Genomic DNA, 19,439 nt, shown 5'->3' with positions numbered 1-19,439 from the left:
TAGTGAAATGGGTAATTCATATTGGGAATGAAAGGTGCTTCCACCGAGAAGTATTTTTCAGCAATTCCTGTAGACCCTGTGGGTAAAACAGTACCACCACGACCTCTAATATAATGTATTAAAACTTTATAAAAAAAAAAAACTTTATAAAGATATATGCCTCCACGCTCTGAGGTGGTTCCTGCCTCCACGCTCTGAGGGCTGGTTCCTGCCTCAAACCTTGCCCTTACCGGAAACGGTATATTATTTTCATATACATTTTACTAATTTCCTCTCATCTCTCACACTTCTATTATAGAGAAAGGGCAAATAGCAATATTAAAATATTTCCGCTAATTAATTCCCTTTTAATGTGCATGAATTTCGTGCACCGGGCTACTAGTCAAGCTAATAATATGGACTAAAATTAATCATTGCTTTAAGGATGATCTCTATACCTCCTAATATAAAAGAAAACTTATCTACAATTAAAAATATGGTTTAAAGAACCAAGATTTTAAAATATATATTTTTTTATTTCAGAGAGGAAGGGAGAGGGAGAAAGAGATAGAAACATCAGTGATGAGAGAGAATTATTTATTGGCTGCCTCCTGCACTCCCCACATGGAGGATTGAGCCCACAACCCGGGCATGTGCCCTAACTGGGAATCCAACCGTGACCTCCTGGTTCATAGGTTGACACTCAACCACAGAGCCACGCCAGCCAAGCAACACCAAGATATTTTATATGATAAACCATATTGTGAAAAATTGGCTTGTTTGAAAAGTTAAATCAATGAAAAAAGTAGAAAACCCAAACCAACAACAAAAAAGCATTATGATTCAATGCTGATTCATCATGTATATCTGGGTTATGATTTTAAAAGTTCACCTTAAAGCAACGCTCTTCACTAATTGGCCACTTATAAGTTATACAGACATATGCTAACCTTTGCACCAATCTGTGTGAATTTTTTAGGCTACATATGTGAAAGCAGATGGTGCTTTCCCTTGAGAGCCACAGGAAGCAGTACATGAATTCAGTTCAGGTGGAGAGATGACATCACCCCTCACAAGAGCATTACCTCACTCTCCCAGCATAGGAATGAGTCACCCAGATAGTCAGCTGCAAATCCCTTGGTGGAATAAAATGTAGGTTACCCTGATGCATTTTCATTCCACAGACTGGTCCCTGTAAGCAGCTATTTGCTTTGATTTGCTGCTCTGCATCTCAAACTAATTGTGCAACTTGCTTCCCCAGTCAACCATTTTATAAACATAAATTCTTGTTTTCTGTGTGTTTTTCCCATTTGTTTTTTCTGTTCATAATTTTAAAGTAAGAGGTTTGTCCCATTGGCTAGCAAACTAGTACCAAAAGGTCTGACAAGATCTTCATGCAATCACAAATCAACTTGGTAAAGAAACTGAATTTGTTTCTGAACAAGATCTACATGGCACAATGAATATCAGTGGCACATGTAACCAGGAACTGCTATTTGAAATCAGAATGTGAAAATAACTCTTATTTTCAAGTGGCAGAAGGAACTTCAACTGAGAAAATAGAGAAAGTACTAGTACTAAAATGAATATAACCAGCAATAAAAACAAAAATTCCTTTAACCATGCAACCCACCACCTCCCGCCCACATACCATCCACACATACATTTTTCAGGGTATATGCAACTTCATGTTAACTTATATAAAAAAATTTAAACATATAAAATATAAAATACATATTTTATTCATTTATTTTCCTTACCCAAGGACATATTTTCATTGATTTTTAGAGAGAGGGAAAGGGAGGGAGAGAGAGAGACTCAGAGAAACATAAATCGACTGCCTCTGGCAAGCACCAGGACTGGTACCGGGAATCAAACCCATGACCTTTTGGTGTATGGAACTACACTCCTACCAGCTGAGCCACACCAGATAGGCATAATATTTTAATACAAATAACAATATAATAAACCCCTATGTATCTATCACCCAGTTTCAACAATTATCAACATTTTGCTAATTACTTTAATTATTCTACACCTAGCCACTCCATATACTTGTTTACTAGGTTATTTTATTTAAAGTTACAGACATCATGTTATTTCTCCTATACATACTTCATTGCTGAGAAATAACTATCATACCAACATTACATATAATAGAATTAATATTTTTTCCTCTTAAGGGCACTTTCCACTCCCTTTTTTGTGCACTGATTTACTTGAGAAAAGATATTTAGTCCTCCTCTAGAATGTCCCACAGTCTAGATTTTTGCATGTAATTTAACTGGTTCCTTTATCCCAGTATTTGTTGAAAAGTGAGATCTGCCCTGGAGCTTTGATCTGATGCAGGTTCAATTTTTTTGACAAGACTACTTCATACATGGTGCTGTAAACTTCCTACTATTATTAGTGGTCAGCAAACTATAGCTCATGGACCAAAATCAACTGTGTGTTTTGGTAAATAGTTTCATTGGCACACAGTCACCCATTTATGTCTATGACTATTCTACACCTACAGAAATCGTGTGGCCCACAAAGCCCAAGATGTTTACTATCTAGCCCTTTACAGAAAAGTTTGCCAACCCCTGTGTTAGGTCATATTTGTTACTGTTAATCAATGGATTCAGGGGAGTCAGTCTGCTCCCTCTTTTAAAGTGTCCCATCAACTTTTCACCATTTTAGTATCAATTGATGATTACTAGTTCAATAAAGGGGATAAAATAAGGATTTCTAATTCTATCATCCTTTCTACATTTATTAGCTAGAATTTTTCTATAAAGAACTTTTCCTCATTCCACTTTGGAAGCTGGATTTGCATTTTCTCAAATAGTGACTCAAACATTAAACATTCTGAAATCCAACAAGCTGTATCCAGTGTATTCCCTAACCAAGAAGGAGGGTAAAGGAATGCACTCTGCTGATGGTTATAGAAGCCAAATCCCAAGTATAAGCCAAGCAGCAGTAAGAGTTAAAAGGTTTTGCAAATCGAGGTGGTGAGGCAACAGCAGGCATCCAACATATGAAATGGAGACATGTCCACAGCGAGATGATCACCCCACAGACCCCTCCCTCCCACCCCACTCCTGGATCCCCTCCTTGACTCTATCAGCCACTATGTAACCTTGGAATAAAACTAACACTTGACCGTTTTACAAAATTCTTCACATTAATTTACTGTACTTAATCCTCAAAATCAGCCTCCACAACTTTTTTTAAAAGGTTATGTCTTTTGGTCCCCAAATTACTGATTAATGTTTCTGCCACTTTGGTGATATGTTGGCCTGCTGCTTTCCCACACTCCTTTCCCTGCTCCCCCAACACCTCCACAGTCAAAACAGCCCTAGCTGGTTTGGCTCAGTGGATTGAGTGTCAACCTGAGGACTGAAGGGTTCAGGGTTCAATTAGGGTCACGTGCCCAGGTTTCAGGCTTGATCCCCAGTGGGAGGCCTGCAGGAGGTAGCCGATCAATGATTCTCTCTCATCATTGATATTTCTATCTCTCTATCCTTTTCCTTCCTCTCTGAAATTTAAAAAAAAAGAAAAGACACACACATACACACAAAAAAAACCAGACAGGGTTTTTGATATTCTCTTTTACTGTGAAACTTTCAATGAGACAGATGAATGAATCAAAGGGTAGTTTCAGTGAGGCATTTGCATTATAAGCCAGTTGTTTCTAATTGTGGAAGTATTTGTATTTATAAGTAATTATAAAGTATTCACACACCAACATGCTATCTATGTGATGTATCTGAGAAATTATTCTTGATAAAGTACATTAAGAATTATAATTATTAGTACAGGAAACACAAATACATTGGTAAGTATTGAGATATTTCAAAAAAAATAAAATACTGGAAAGAAAATAAGAAATAAGTCCAAAGATCAATAAGTCCAATGAATCTCACTGCCAGAAGTTAATTCCAGCATGTCATAAATGCAAGAGTTTCATTAAAAGGTTGATGGAACTTGGGGACTCAGCAAGGCTGAATCACATATGTTATTGCCTGTTGGAAATGGCTAAGGGCATTTCCCCAAACCTGAAAAGGATGTATAAATGATTGCTTGCTGCCAACAGCTGAGGGCATTTCAATCTACATGTTATTGCCTCCTGCTGGCCAAACACCTGAACAGCCATAGGCAGTTCCTCCAATCTGACAATGGATTCTGTATACTAAACCCCCCCTTCCACCTCCCCCATTCACACTCGTCTTGTATACTTGTTTCGTCTATCTCCTTTCGTTCATGCTCTCTATATATCCAAACCATCTCAACATCTTTCTCAATCCTCGACACTACATCTTCTTTCACTCCACAACGTTCCCTGTACGTGCGCACCCGCACGTGGTATTCTGTGGAAGAGCCACACTCAAGGGGCCAAAGAGCCGCATGTGGCTCGCGAGCCGCAGTTTGCCAACCATTGCCTTAGGACAAATTGTGTTAATAAAAAGCAAGAGGTCCAGGAGACAGAAGAACTTAGTTCCTTTAGCTAAGTCTTCTCTGGCTCCCTAAAATGCCTTCCAAAATTATGTTTTGTCTCTGGATTCTTGATTAATTTACACACAGCGCCTTCTCCAGATTCCTGAACCCTTCTAGATGCCGAGAAGCACCCACTGGCATTATCTCACCTTTACTCCATCAGACAAATTTCTGAACCATTTTGAGTCTAATTCTCTGAAAAAATGGGAGTTAATATTTTATAAGGATATGTTAAAGATTAAATAAGAATGGTTTGCTATCACTCAGCAAACTATAAAATGCTAATCAAACAATAGTTGTTATGTCATTTAATAATCCGGGGCTGTTATCTTTCTTTAATATATTTTATTGGTTTTTTTACAGAGAAGAAGGGAGAGGGATAGAGAGCTAGAAACATCGATGAGAAACAACAATCAGCTGTCTCCTGCACACCCCCCACTGGGGATGTGCCCGCAACCAAGGTACATGCCCTTGACCGGAATCGAACATGGGACCTTTCGGTCTGCAGGCCGACGCTTTATCCACTGAGCCAAACCAGTTAGGGCCCGTGCTGTTATTTTGAACCTCTAATGTACTTCATATGTGTGTGTATGTGTGTGTATACCATATATGTATATATATGTACATGATATATACACTGAGTGGCCAGATTATTATGACCACCTGATGTTTGTAGGCAAATTAGCTATAATTTCTTGCTGAAGTTGCTAGAGGGCCAGACCATTATAAATAGGGAAGCAGGTTGTTTACCACGACAGTAGAAGTGATTTTTTTCTGAAGATATGGGTAAACAACGCGATTTAACAGCCTTTGAACATGGGATATACATATACAGTATATGTATACTTATTAAGCAAAAGTATTAAAACAAAAATATATAAATTCATCACAAGGCTTCTTTTATTTCCTATAAGAAAACTTCAGAAAATAACTATGGTTCCTTAACACCAAATTTCAAACATTTCAAAAGAAGCTTGTAGAATTCAAATAGCTGCTCCAAAAGTAAATTCAAGGTGTAGAAAGCTTAACTATGCCATGTCAATTATTTCTTTCCCAACCCTGAATCCACAACATCCATTTAAAAACAAAAACTCAAAACTAAACAAAGATGAATTCAATGTAAGAATTCAATACATCAGGCCCTGGCCGGGTAGCTCATTTGGTGAGCATCGTCCCAATACACCAAGACTGAGGTTTCAATTGCCGGTCAGAATCAACCAGTGAATGCATAAATACATGGGACAACAAATCGATGATTCTAATCAATGTTTCTCTCTCTCTCTTTGCCTCAAATCAATTTTAAAAAATCAAATCTATCAAATTTTTACCAGTCTTTGATTTACCAGAAATCTCTGTCAGCCCTAATATTTTCCTTTGATTATAATATAGATGTTCTGCTGGATCATAAAGTACTTTATCATAAAAATAAGCAGTATGAAAGAAAATTAACAGGCATATTTTTGTATATTTCAATTCTTCAAAAATTATGTACAATGAATACAACATAAAATGGTAACTCTTAATAAATCAAAATGAGCAACTGACCAGACTACTAGATGCCAGAATTGACTATTTGTGATTTTAAAAAAGTTCCAACATTATTGTGTTGACAAAATACTTTTTTTATTTCCCTGAAAAGGTTTAAATTACCATAATGGGGAGAGTAAGGGAGGTTTATCTGCTAAAAGAACAGTGTTCCTGGGAAATCATACCTCAAAGACTAAGGAAGATGATCTAATATACGGGTTTATGAGAGCTTTTAGCAGATCTTAATATTAGCTGCAAGAAGTCACCCTGTGTGATATGCCTAAAAGGAAATGTAAATTTCAAATAGAAGTAAATGGAGAAGAAAAAAAACAAACTATTAAGTGACTTAATATTTATTATCTTCAAAAATTGTTAATTAATGCCCAAGAGCAGTGAAATACCAAGTAAATAATTGTTTCATTCTTTCTTTCCTTAACCTATACTTAACCTACAAAATAAAATCCCCAAGGAAAATTACCAGACTAATTTCTTAAGCATACTCTTCACATTCAGATTTTAGAAACTATCTCTGCCTTTACTTATACTAATATACATTTATGAAGTACAAAAGCAATGTACATGAGAAGTCAATTTCTTAAAAACTTAGATCAAATCAATTTTTCACTAGGTTATAGCTTGAATAAATTGGTTTGGTTCACAGCATTGCTTTCAGCCACACTAAGGGATTAATAAAACAAAACTGAATCAAAGCAATGCTTCATTCCTATAATTAAAAAAAAAAAGCAATTAACTGAAGCAATTATTTAAATATGGGCTTGCTACATGATTGACATTGACTTTTCACAATAAACCGCCACATACATAACATAGCCAGGCTGAATATATGCTAGTTAATGTACAAATAAAAACTGTAAAATGACCTGGCATCTTTCAGTATAAGTTTGAGAATCATTCTTTTTAAAGATTTTTTTATTGATTTTTACAGAGAGATAAAGGGAGAGGGGAGAGAGAAACATTAATATGAGAGCAGAAGATCAATCAGCTGTCTCCTGCATGCCCCTCCCAGAGATTGAGCCTGAAACCAGGCCTGTGTGCTAACTGGGAATCAAACCAGTAATCTTTCAGTGCATGAGGCAATGCCCAACCAACTGAGCCACACTGGCCAGGGCATAAATTTGAGAATCTTTAAAAACTTATTTTAATAAAGCAATACTCAAAAGGGTTTACTAAATGGACTCTTTTGTGAACCATGAATCAGTAACCATAAAAAGTGTGTTCTTTCCAAAGGCTCCCCGACCCAGGAAGACCCTTAATGAATGCAGTCTGAGTGGGTGGGGAGGCTGGAGAGCTCCAGCTTCATGGTTATCTGTTTCTGCACCTGTCTGAAACAGAAACACAGTGTCCCTTGGGGAGGAACAAGTCTAAAATAAAACAAACCCCCAAACTCTAACTATAGACTTAGAGTTGTTTGTTCTTTTTAAGAGGGGGGGAGGGGAGACAGGCAATTTAACAGAAAACTGAAACAAAAAACAAATATATCTCTACATAAAGGAAAAGATAAAGATATTCATCTAAGGAAAAACTTGTTATATACACATAATTATAATATGCATTCTAAGTAAATATAAGAAATATCTTTGTATTTATGAATGTGTTCCAAGATATAGAGAAGTAAACAGTTCAAGGAGATTGTACCTGCTCAGATTTGGTGAAGTGTGGTCCAAATGCCCCAGAGACCTAAAGAAAAACTATGCTGATATGTTACAAAACAAAATAAAATTTAAGACCACAGCCAAATCTAAATGCTTTTTGAAGGTTGAATCTACATATAAATTACCAGAGGAAAGATAATCAGGTTTCATCTCAGGTGGTCCTTCTGAAAATTAAAAACAAAATTCTTAGCTACTATCTAAAGTACAGTGGGGCCTTGACTTACGAGTTTAATTCATTCTGAGACCGAGCTTGTTAAGGAGCTCGTTAACTCAAATTACTCTGTCAACTCAATGCAAAAAGTCGGCTGAGAGACAAGTGGTATCTCAAAAAACTCGTTAGTCGGGACACTCATAAGTTAAGGCCCACTGTACTAGGCCTAGAAACTAGGGCACATCTGTAAATGCTAATAAGGGTACACCCTAGGTCAGCAATTTTCAACCTTTTCCTCTTAAGGCACACAAACTAATTACTAAAATCTGCAGCACACCAAAAATACATATATCTTTGCCAATCTGACAAGAAAAATAGATATAATTTTGATTTATTCACACCAGATGGCTATTGTTCTATTGGCTGTTGTCATTTTTCTATCTAAAGTACAGTGGGGCCTTGACTTACGAGTTTAATTCATTCTGAGACCGAGCTTGTTAAGGAGCTCGTTAACTCAAATTACTCTGTCAACTCAATGCAAAAAGTCGGCTGAGAGACAAGTGGTATCTCAAAAAACTCGTTAGTCGGGACACTCATAAGTTAAGGCCCACTGTACTAGGCCTAGAAACTAGGGCACATCTGTAAATGCTAATAAGGGTACACCCTAGGTCAGCAATTTTCAACCTTTTCCTCTTAAGGCACACAAACTAATTACTAAAATCTGCAGCACACCAAAAATACATATATCTTTGCCAATCTGACAAGAAAAATAGATATAATTTTGATTTATTCACACCAGATGGCTATTGTTCTATTGGCTGTTGTCATTTTCCTATTTGACAACCTAAGAGAAAAAAGGTCAATGCTTCTGACTAAATAGTCAGGTATTCATGCTTAAAAAATTTTTGCGGCACACTGGTTAAAAAATCACTGCCTTAGGTTCAGCATTTATTCTAATACACACACACACACACACACACACACACACAGTTTTAGCTTAGTTTATACCAATATTCTTTTGAGGAAGTTTGCAAATACCTACTTAAGAGGAAAAAATGGAAACTCAGATCTGTGTCCTAAGGCATCTCAAACTTCCTGCAGTACACAATTCATTCTAAATATAATGTAAAATACTTGTTTTTAATAGAATTGTCAATCTCTGCCAATCTCTGGGAACTCTTTATTAACATAAGCAAAATAACCACTAAAGTAACATGATATACTATTTTCACATGCCCTTTGGATCAGAAAAGGTTATGGACAACAACAGAGTAGGCCATGAGGCAGTAAGATGCGCACGTAAGGGTAATTTCTAATGAATTTGTACTTTACTTTTTAAAGAATCCTAAATGTACTAAAAAGGGAAGTTCCAAAATCCTTAAATAATTTATTTGGGTGTTCCTGTATTTGATGACAGCTGATTTCTGAAGTTAGAACAATCTTTAGAGAATTAGCCCAATCCCATAATTTTACAGATGAGGAAATTAAAGAATAATTTAGACAGGTCATAAGCCAGTTAGAGGAAGAATCGCACTGGAACTCAAGCTCCTGAGTTCTAGTCACTCCTACCTAAAAAGTTCCTGCACTGCTTTGACTGTTAATTCTGCAAAAGTGCAAGCAATCCATAACCAATTCCTCTATCACTGAGGGCTGGAAATCATGCTGCAGGCTATAAAATTCTTCACCCTTCAGCTTCTCATTAAGTTAGTAACTGCACAGAGAATACATCTTTGAGTTTGATCAGTTTTATCTTCATACCACTCTTGAGGAACTAACATTCTAATACAAGAGTCTCCACATGAAGCCAAGGGTCTACTTACTGTCACCTGGGTAGTCCCTTTATATCCCACACCAGTTCCTTCTGCCTGTTGCAACTAGCCCTCCTTCTTATACCACCACCCTTTCCTACCAAATGCTGGGCTTCAGAAAGACAAAGTCAACCCCTTAACCATTTCTCACAAAAATTTAGAGACCTTCCTAAAATATTTTATCAGATGCATTTAGAAAGTTATTACTCTATATATCCAAAGTAGCTTTTGATCCTCTCTTCGTGGTATTTTGTCCAACTTCTGAACACAGCTTCTAGATGCTGAGCAGCACACTGAATAACAGATGACTCAAGTTCACAATACATTCCTCTCCTGTTAACATGTTCATAATATTACAAATCTTTTTATCATTTCTACTAGAGGCCCAATGCACAAAGATTCGTGCAAGAATGGGCCTTCCTTCCCCTGGCTGCTGGCACCACCTTCTCTCTGGCCAGAGACACCTTTCTGCCTTTCCTCCGGCCCAGAGCCGCCTTTCTGCCTTTGCTCCAGCCCAGAGTCACCTTTCCACCTTCCCACGTTGCCCAGAGGCCTGGAACGGCTGGGGCGGTGTGGAACGCATGCATCGTCACCCCGCCCCCAGGCCACTTGGTGCCTGCACGCATGTGCACTGCCCACAGCCCCGTCATCTTTGTTGGGTTAATTTGCATACTCACTCCTGATTGGCTTGGGGTGTTGTGAAGGTATGGTCAATTTACATATTTGTCTATTATTAGTGTAGATTATATACTAGTTGGCAATTATTATAGTGTGGTCTGTGGACACTTTAAGAGATGCAGACGTAAAATAGGGTTTTTTATTATTTTATTTTTTTTAGAGTTAAAATAGTTTTAATACGCTGTCATTTGCCTTTTCACTGTGGTGACATTTGTATAGAATGAAAGCAATGGTGACTACTAGATGTATCGGTTAATAATGCAGATTTTTTTCAATAGATGGAGTTACACATATATTGATATATATGCGATTTGATATGTATGCTATTTTGTTGTATTGACAAGCTTCAAAACTTCATATGTCAAATCTGCTGAAGGTGTTAACATCATAGATATTTTTACACTTAAAAATGTCGAATTTCGTGCCAGAAAAAGAGCATTTGTGGGAAGTTTTAAATCATTACTTTATTTTGAAGAAAAGTTCTGCTGAATACTTCGGGAAGCTTACGGTGAACATGCTCCATCTCCAGATACTTGTGAATGCTGGTTAAACACTTTAAAATAAAAGGCAAAGGCATCCAGGTCAACCGAAAAAGTTTAAGACCAACAATCACAAGCATTACTGGATGAAGATGTGTGTCAAACTCAAAAACAACTTGCAGAAGATTAAATGTTGCTCAGGAAACAACTTCTGATCGTTTACAAGCAATGGGAAAGATTTTAAAGGAAGGAAAATGGGTGCCACATCAACTGAACGAAAGACAAATAGAAAACCACAAAGTCATCAGTAAAATGTTGCTTCAAAAGCATGAAGGTCTTTTTTGAATCAAATTGTGACTAGCGATGAAAAGTGGATTTATTTTTAGAATCCCATATGCACAAAATCATGGATTGATCCAGGTCAACATCAACTGCAAGGCCAAATCTCTTTGGAAAGAAGACAATGCTCTGTGTTTGGTGAGATCAGGAAGGTGTGGTGTATTATGAGCTTCTAAAACCAGGTGAAACCGTTAATACTGATCGCTACCGACAACAAATAATCAATTTGAACCACGCTTTGACCATGAAACGACCAGAATGTGCCAAAAGACACAGCCAAGTAATTTTGCTTCATGATGACGCACCATCACACACTTCAAAACCAGTTAAAGACACGCTAAAAGATCTTGTCTGGGAAGTATTAACCCACCCGCTGTATTCATCAGACTGTGCTCCTTCAGATTACCACTTGTTCTGATCGATGGCACACACACTTTGAGCAGCACTTCAAAACATACGAAGAAGTGGAAAATTGGGTCTCTGAATGGTTTGACTCAAAACAAGGAAAGTTCTTTCTATTGGGACAGTATCCACAAATTACCTGAAAGATGGGGGAAATGTGTAGCTAGTGATGGACATTACTTTGAATAAAGCACTTTCGATGTTTCTCTTGAAATTATCATGTTTTCTTTGGTTACAAAATCCGCTATTATTACCCGGTACGCCTAGTAAACTGCTGGTGCCCCGGCTCGATCCAGCACCAACTAGTAGTCCTGGTGTTCCATGCACACACAGCAAAAAACGAAGACAAAAGACAGTTTAGCTCACAATGTTCTTACAAAGAAATAACAGTTAGCAATTTCATTAAATTGTGACCTGAACACACATTTCACCCTTCTGCTGACTAATGAGAAAGTGTGGGCCACACACTCAAGCAGATCTGAGGAAAGCATGGAGCTCCATTTTCACTTGGACACTGGAGAGAAAAGCTATGGTTATAAGACTGACTTTTCCCAGACATTTTCTCAAAAATAAAGTGAATGTCTCACTTCAAAACCATTTATGATAAAATTCAAGTTTTAACAAAAACTAGAATTTTGAAAAACCTGTATCCACCAATGTGAGCTTGACAGCTTCCCAGTACTTAAAAGATTTTTTTGATGAGATCAGGGGTGAGAGTAATAAATCTGCTTTTTAAAATATTCTATGAGGAAATATTTCAATATTCGAAAGATCTTTGTAATTCCATCAATATTTTCCAAATGATGGTAGAAAACCATGCAAGAGGAAAAAGCAAGACAGACCAAAGGATGTTAATGCAACAGAGTACAAAATGTACAATACAGTTTGAGATTCCATAGTGCAACTAACCTTTAAGAAAACCTTTCACTTATTTTTATATAGTATCAAAAAAATGACCAAAATCATCTGAAAAGGGTACAAAAAATACTCCTTCCTTTTCCAACTCCTACATCCTCCTATATAATGAAGAGGCAATATGCAAATTAACCCTCACACCCTCACAAGATGGCTTCCTACGACCAGGCCAGCAGGGGGGTTAGTGAGGGATGACCAAACGACTGAACAGCAGGCTGCGTGGGGCAACCAGGCCAGTGGGGGAGGGGCAGTTAGGGGCGATCAGGCCGGAATGCAGAGGCAGTTGGAGAGGGTGCAGGCTGGGCTGAGGGGACTCATCCCCTGTGCAAGAATTCATGCACCAGGCCTCTAGTGTACACACACACACACACACTGAGTGGCCAGATTATTATGACCACCTGATGTTTGTAGGCAAATTAGCTATAATTTCACACTGAAGTTCCTAGAGGGCCAGACCATTATAAATAGGGAGGCAAGTTGTTTACCATGACAGAAGTAATTTTTTTCTGAAGATATGGGTAAACAATGCGATTTAACAGCCTTTGAATGTGGGATATATACATAAACTGAGTGGCCAGATTATTATGACCACCCAATCAGTACTTCGTTGGGCCACCTTTTGCCTTCAATACTGCAGTGATTCTGCTTGGCATTGACTTGACTAGATGTTGAAAGGTGATGCGAGGAATCTGACACCATGCCTGATGAATAGCACTGTACAGTTCTGTGAGATTTGGTGGTTGTGCTACCAGCTGCCTGCCAGCTTGAAGGGTTATACTCATGCATGTGGGGTGCATGCTTTCATGCTGTTCCCGCCAAATTCCCACTCTGCCATCTGCATGATGCAACTGGAAACGTGATTCATTAGACCACATGACTTTTTTCCAATGCTCAACTGTCCAATCCTTGTGTTCCTATGCGAATTGGAGATGTTTTATTTTGGTAATTGCAGACAAGCAAAGGTGTTCAAACAGGCCTTCAGCTTCCATATCCCATACAATGCAGTATACGGCTTATTTGCCTACAAACGTCAGGTGGTCATAATAATCTGGCCACTCAGTGTATATTTACTAGAGGCCCACTGCCTGAAATTCGTGCACAGGTAGGGTCTGGCTGGCCCCGCCCCTGATGGGGGGCCTTTCAGAGGTGGGGGCGGCTGGAGGGAGGGGCTGTGGGTGATTGGCCACAATCCCCATCCCCTGGTTGAACTTCCAGTCAAACTCCTAGTCGAGGGGACAATTTGCATATTAGCCTTTTAATATATAGGATGTGTCTGGATTTTCTTCCTCATATAGTTCAACCAAAACAACAATGCAACACAGTAAATGCAGAAGCAGACACAAAAATTCAATTTTCTTTTGCTAAACCAAAAATTAAACTGATTTGCAAAAATGTAAAACAATGCGCCACTTTTTTCATTAAATTTTTTGTATTGGAAAATATAGGGTTTTTTTTCATAAAAATATACTGTTTATGCTGTCATACAATGGGTCCATGGTCTTTTTAATGAATTAATAAGTCTTTTTAAAATTTATGTTTTAATTTTTAAGATGGTTTAAGTATAGACAGATATAATCTGGGGGATAAAATGCTCTTTGGACACCTCGATGATTTCTAAGAATGTAAAGGGAAACCATAAAGTTTGAGATCCGCTGTACGAGATGAACAGCCTAAGATTATGCAAAGAGGTACAGACAAGATAGGGAAAAGGCTCCAGAGCAGGCAGAATGGGATGCAGTCAGGCAAGCCTACGTTCAATCCCAGTTTTATCACCTAATCTGTTTGCGACTCCAAGCAATTAATTTCTCCACGCTCCTGTTTCCTCTTCTACAAAATGAGACCCACAACACCCACCTCAGGAAAATCCCTGTAAGGATCACACTACTGAACCTGTACAGTACATCAGGTTATATTACACTGCTGGGAACAATGCTGTTGTCATCAACATGTCTACACAGTAAACACAGTCTCAAGAAATGCTTCCACAAACTCAGGGCAGCAGTAAAATGTAGTAAACCCATCATGCTATCACAAATGGTTAAATAACTTTAGATTTTCTTTTTTCTTTTCTGTGAGGTAGAAAGTTTAAGTCTCGATAATACAAAGAGATCTTGGGATTCTTCTGCATGGAAGGTAGCCAGTGAGCTTTTTGCTAAAATATTCGCTGCTAGGATTAGTGAGGAGACATGGTATGCCTGTGCATTGGGGAAATGAATGCAACATGATTATATTAATCAGTCCTTAGCGAATGTTGTAGTTCTAGTTATTAATAATTATGTATAACAGGATATTGTAAAAATTAAGTTATATTGGCTGGGCCACAAATATATCCGTTGTGGGCCACATGCAGCCCGCAGGCCGCGAGTTTGACATGCTTGTCTTACACCATACACAAAAATAAACTAAAAATAGATTAAAGACTTAAATGTAAGCCCTAAAATTACAAAACTCCTAGAATAAAACATAGGTAATAAACTACTTGAAATTGGGGAAACAAAAGCAAGAATAGACAAATGGGACTTCATCAAACTAAAAAGCTTTCTGCAGAGCAAAGAAAATGATCAACATAACAAAAAGACAACCTAGTGAATGGGAGAATATATTTTCAAATACTACAGGGTGTCCCAAAAAATGTATATATACTTTAATAGCTGATAGACCAATTTTTTAAATGAGATGTATTTAATTATTCAAAGTGTGTTTATACATTTTTTGGGGTATCTTATATATCCAATAAGGGGTTGATATCCAAAATATATAAGAAACTCATACAATTCAATAAAAAAATACACAACCTGATCAAAAAGTAGGCAGAAGACACGAAGAAAGATTTCTACAAAGAAGACATACACAGGATCAACAGATATATGAAAAGATGCTCAACATCACTAATCATCATAAAATGCAAATCAAAACCATAGTGAGATATCATGTCACACTTGTCAAAATGGTATTACATTGCCCTAGACCAGTGGTTGGCAAACTCATTAGTCACGAGCCGCAGTTTGCCGACCACGGGCCTAGGTGGTCCTTGTGCCCTCACAAGCGATGTCATCACAAGATGGCCGCCATAAGATGGCCGTCACAAGATGACCATGTGCACAGCAGAAGCAGGGCCAGGCAGCAGCTCTGTGTGGTGAGGCCTAGAGATCCCGTGGCTCCACATGGCATGAAGGAGGCCAGTCCCAGCATCTCCACCACCTCGGGCGGAGAAGGCAGGTCTCAGCAGGGGAGGGCAGTTGTGGGCAATTGGGCCAGCAGGGGAGGGCAGTTGGGAGCGATCAGGCTGGCAGGAAGAAGCGGTTAGGGGCAAGCAGACATGCAAGCAGTTAGGAGCCAGAGGTCCTGGATTGTGAGAGGGATGTCCGACTGCCGGTTTAGGCCCGATCCCAATTGGGCCTAAACTGGAAGTCGGACATCCCCTGAGGGTTCCCAGATTGGAGAGGGTGCAGGCCAGGCTAAGGGACACCCCTCCCATGCACAAATTTTGTGCACCCCTCCCATGCACAAATTTTGTGCACCAGTTTTAAATAATTTAAACAGGAGAATAAAGCTCCAGCAAAGAGAGACTAATCCATCAGAGTCAAGACTAAACATGAGAAAATACTTGCCTCATTTATGCATTCCCCTAACCTCCTCAAGGCAGTCAATGTCCTAACTTTCATGATGAGGACACTAACACTCTGAGGGGCTAAGCCACCTACCCAAGTCTTAGAGTCACGTGGCAGAGTAGTTCTGGAAGCAAACCTCTTTTTGCAAATGACCAAATTTGTCTAAAATTACATTCCAAGAAAATTTCAGATGAATTATGCTTACAATAAGGATGCACACTGGAGGGAAAATGTACAGAAAGAATCACTTATGAGGTTTTGCAGTATGTACAGCATGAGGCAAAAGTAGGTTTACAGTTGTTCAGCTAGAAAATAATGAAGAATAAACTCTGGCCCTGGCCAATGTGTCTAAGTGGTTAGGGCATCAGCCCATGCCCTGAAGGGTCTTGGGTTTGATTCCCAGTCAAGGGCACCCACTTGGACTGCAGGTTCAATCTCCTGATGAGGGCACACGTGAGAGACAACCAATCAATATACACCGATGTTTAAAAAAAAAGAAGAAGAAACTGTTTTGCATACTTACAACTGTAAACCTACTTTTGTTCCACCCTCGTATTTCTAACTATTAAAGCACAGTTACGTTACTTATATTTATTTTATTATTTAGGGACTATGTGAGAATAACAAATGAGCATGTTACAGCTCAAATAATGAGCTATACTGATATAGCAGATAGTATCCTTAGTTATTCATTTATATGATTAATTCATTTAATGTCCAAAACAACCCTAAGAAGTAGGTGATCAATATCATCTACCTCATTACAGCAGGGGAACTGAGGAACAAAAAAGTAATTGCCCCAAGGGGACATAATAAGAGGCATACAGGCCTCACACCTAAGCAATGGGGCCCTGATCCCCAATTCTAAAAGCAAATAAATAGTATTAATATCAGCAATTGCTCATTACAACTGAGTTTTTCTGTTAAATGAAAATTCTTACCTCTGGTTTGCTAAGGCTGGATGAAACCAAGGAGCCAGATCCCACGTCCAAATCCCATTGCTTTTTACCATGATTCTCTGGATCCAAGGCAGCAATTCGCCCATCTAAAGTGCTGATAATCACTAATGATCTGTAAGTTTAAAAATTAATGGGAAAAAGTTTAAAAGATATATAAGATATTGAGCCCCTACTCCACACACTTGAAAGAAAACCAGCCCCTCCCAGGCTTCTACTTGCAGGAGAGAAGCAAGGCCCACCTCCCCATATCACTTACTGTTCTGCCACTACTATCTGTCTTTAGCCTCCAAGACAATTGCACTGTGTCCTTTATCTGTTTACATCACTTATGAAAAGTCTCAAACTACCAGGGAACCCCTCATTCCCACACTGTAATCCCCATATGAAACTCAACATTCTCTGCTCTGTTCTCTTCTATCTTCCCCAATCCTAAAGTCTTCCCTGAATGCTCACTGTCCTTCTTGCTCTAATGAAATCTGGCTTTCCCTGAGAACACTGCTTTGGAAGCAATAACTGTTTTCTCCACACCCTTGACCGCTGCGTCTAGTGATAGGGTAGGTGTATTCCTTGCACCTTGCCACCATCCCCAGACTACTTTCTTTCTCTCCTCTCTAAAAAACCTCAGGATAAGACTATTCCAACTATTACCCTTCTAGCAATTGTTTACTGACCCTCAGGTCACTAGCCCCATTCCATGAGGATTTTAGGTCCTGATTTACTGTCACTATTAACGAATTCTTTCAGTTTCATGATCTGTCTACCTTGCCTCAGTCACTCCCAAGTTCAGACCCTTGTCCTTAACATTGCCAAACACAACTTCCTGTCCCAATGAAATTTCAAGCATCCCATCCCGAGCCAACAACCCCTTTCCAGCTCACCTCCTACTTTGCTGACTCCTACAAACCACTGACCACACCAAACCTACAAACCATATTGATCCTATTACCTACCTTCACTACCATTATGCTTTCACTTCTTTCTTACCCAGTTGAAATTCCACAGTCCTTCATTTTAAGCACTTCCTTTTTTACACCTTCAACCGCTATTCCTCTCCTGCATGTCACACTTGACTGGCAGAACTCCAACCCTCATTAAATTTAACTTTTTGCCTTTTTTCATTCTTGCATCTGTGCAGTTGGATGTGGCTAAAGAAACACATAACCATGCTGACTGGTCTCACTTTAATTGTGATCACCAAACCTCAAAGGGGCTATTACTGATGCTCAACAATCATATGACATTTCCCTAGTCTATCCACTTGCCCACTGTCCTAGGTTGACTATTAAATTTCTCATTTTTCCTCAAATTTCTGACACCTGCTCTTCCAAGCTCATGCATTTCAGGGACTATGCTACCTATTTTTCAGAGAATAACAGAAATAATCCAATAAGACCGTTTCCCACCATCACATCTATCCATTTATCTGCACCTGGACCCATGTATTCTCCTCCTGTTACTGTGGGAAACAGTCCACACTCCCACACCCCACCACCATTTCCACCTAGGCAAGAGATCTCTCCCTCATGCATACATGAGGACTCACACCTGCAAATCGCTCCTCTTGCCCCCAGATCAATTATTCTCCTCTACCAGACCATTCCTCTCAGTAGTCCAATCTGCTATGATTTCTTCCAACATAAAAACCAACCCAGATTACACACAAACAACCACTCTCCCCCTCTAGTTTCCAATTCATTCCTTGCCCATTTTGGAGCAAATTTTTTGAAAGAGTTGTTATATACTCTGTCTCCAAATCCAACTATTTCTAATCAAGTTTTTGTCTCTACCACTCCACTGAAAAGGTTTTTGCCGGAGTCACCTATCACCTTCACATTGAAAACCCCGTGGTCATGTCTCAGTTCACTTGACCTCTGATCAGCTACTTCTCCTGCCCACCATGAAACACACTCTTAACTCGGTTTCCAGAACACAATATTCTCCTGATTATGACTTGCTTACTGTGTTACTCACTTCATTGCAGTGGTCTAGAACTAAACCCATAAAATCTCCCAGGTCTGCCTGTATGGCTAGCTCACCTAGCTTAGAGGAACACAAATACCCCTGATCATAAAAGTCAGGTGGAGTGCCTGTACAAACCAGTAAAGGTTCCAGACCCACAGGATCTTAACAAGTACCCCAGGTGAGTCTCATATTAAGGCCCGTTTGGCAAACATGATTTAGCTGAAAGGACTATTTTCTTAGAGTGAAATTAATATTATTATTACCTGAATGAAGAAGGCATATTGATCAACTCAGTCAGTAAACTCTCTCTCTCACCTAACCTTGCTTTAGTTTCCTAAGGCAGTGTTTGGATGACTGAACAATAAGCACTGTTAGGTCCTCTCCAGAAAGGTCATCAGCGACCTCCTCTCCCAATGGCCAGATCCATTCTCCTAGTAAGATGTGTCCCTGTGGCAGCAGGTGACAATGTGCGGCTCC

General features: G+C 38.9%; 1 protein-coding gene across 5 annotated transcripts in view; it reads right to left on the bottom strand.

The window, feature by feature from the left end:
• The window catches only part of LOC102762010 (eukaryotic translation initiation factor 2-alpha kinase 3), a 66,222-nt gene that overhangs the window by 27,634 nt on the left and 19,149 nt on the right, over positions 1-19,439 (bottom strand). For 4 of the 5 annotated variants that reach the window (XM_006773311.2, XM_006773310.2, XM_015570200.1 and 1 more), the window contains exon 2: positions 16,983-17,112. Coding sequence is in view for 3 of the 5 variants with exons in the window: in XM_006773310.2 (XP_006773373.1) it covers positions 16,983-17,112 (130 nt within the window). In the remaining 2 variants the exon portion in view is untranslated. Of the gene's footprint in view, positions 1-16,982; positions 17,117-19,439 lie in introns of all 5 variants that reach the window. The other variant, XM_015570202.1, reaches the window with a different exon arrangement.

This window comes from Myotis davidii, unplaced genomic scaffold (assembly GCF_000327345.1).
Source record: "Myotis davidii unplaced genomic scaffold, ASM32734v1 scaffold1167, whole genome shotgun sequence".
In the NCBI taxonomy this organism is placed as follows: Eukaryota; Metazoa; Chordata; class Mammalia; order Chiroptera; family Vespertilionidae; genus Myotis; species Myotis davidii.
Note: the sequence above shows the minus strand (reverse complement) of the source record. Positions and strands in the feature narration are given on the sequence as shown.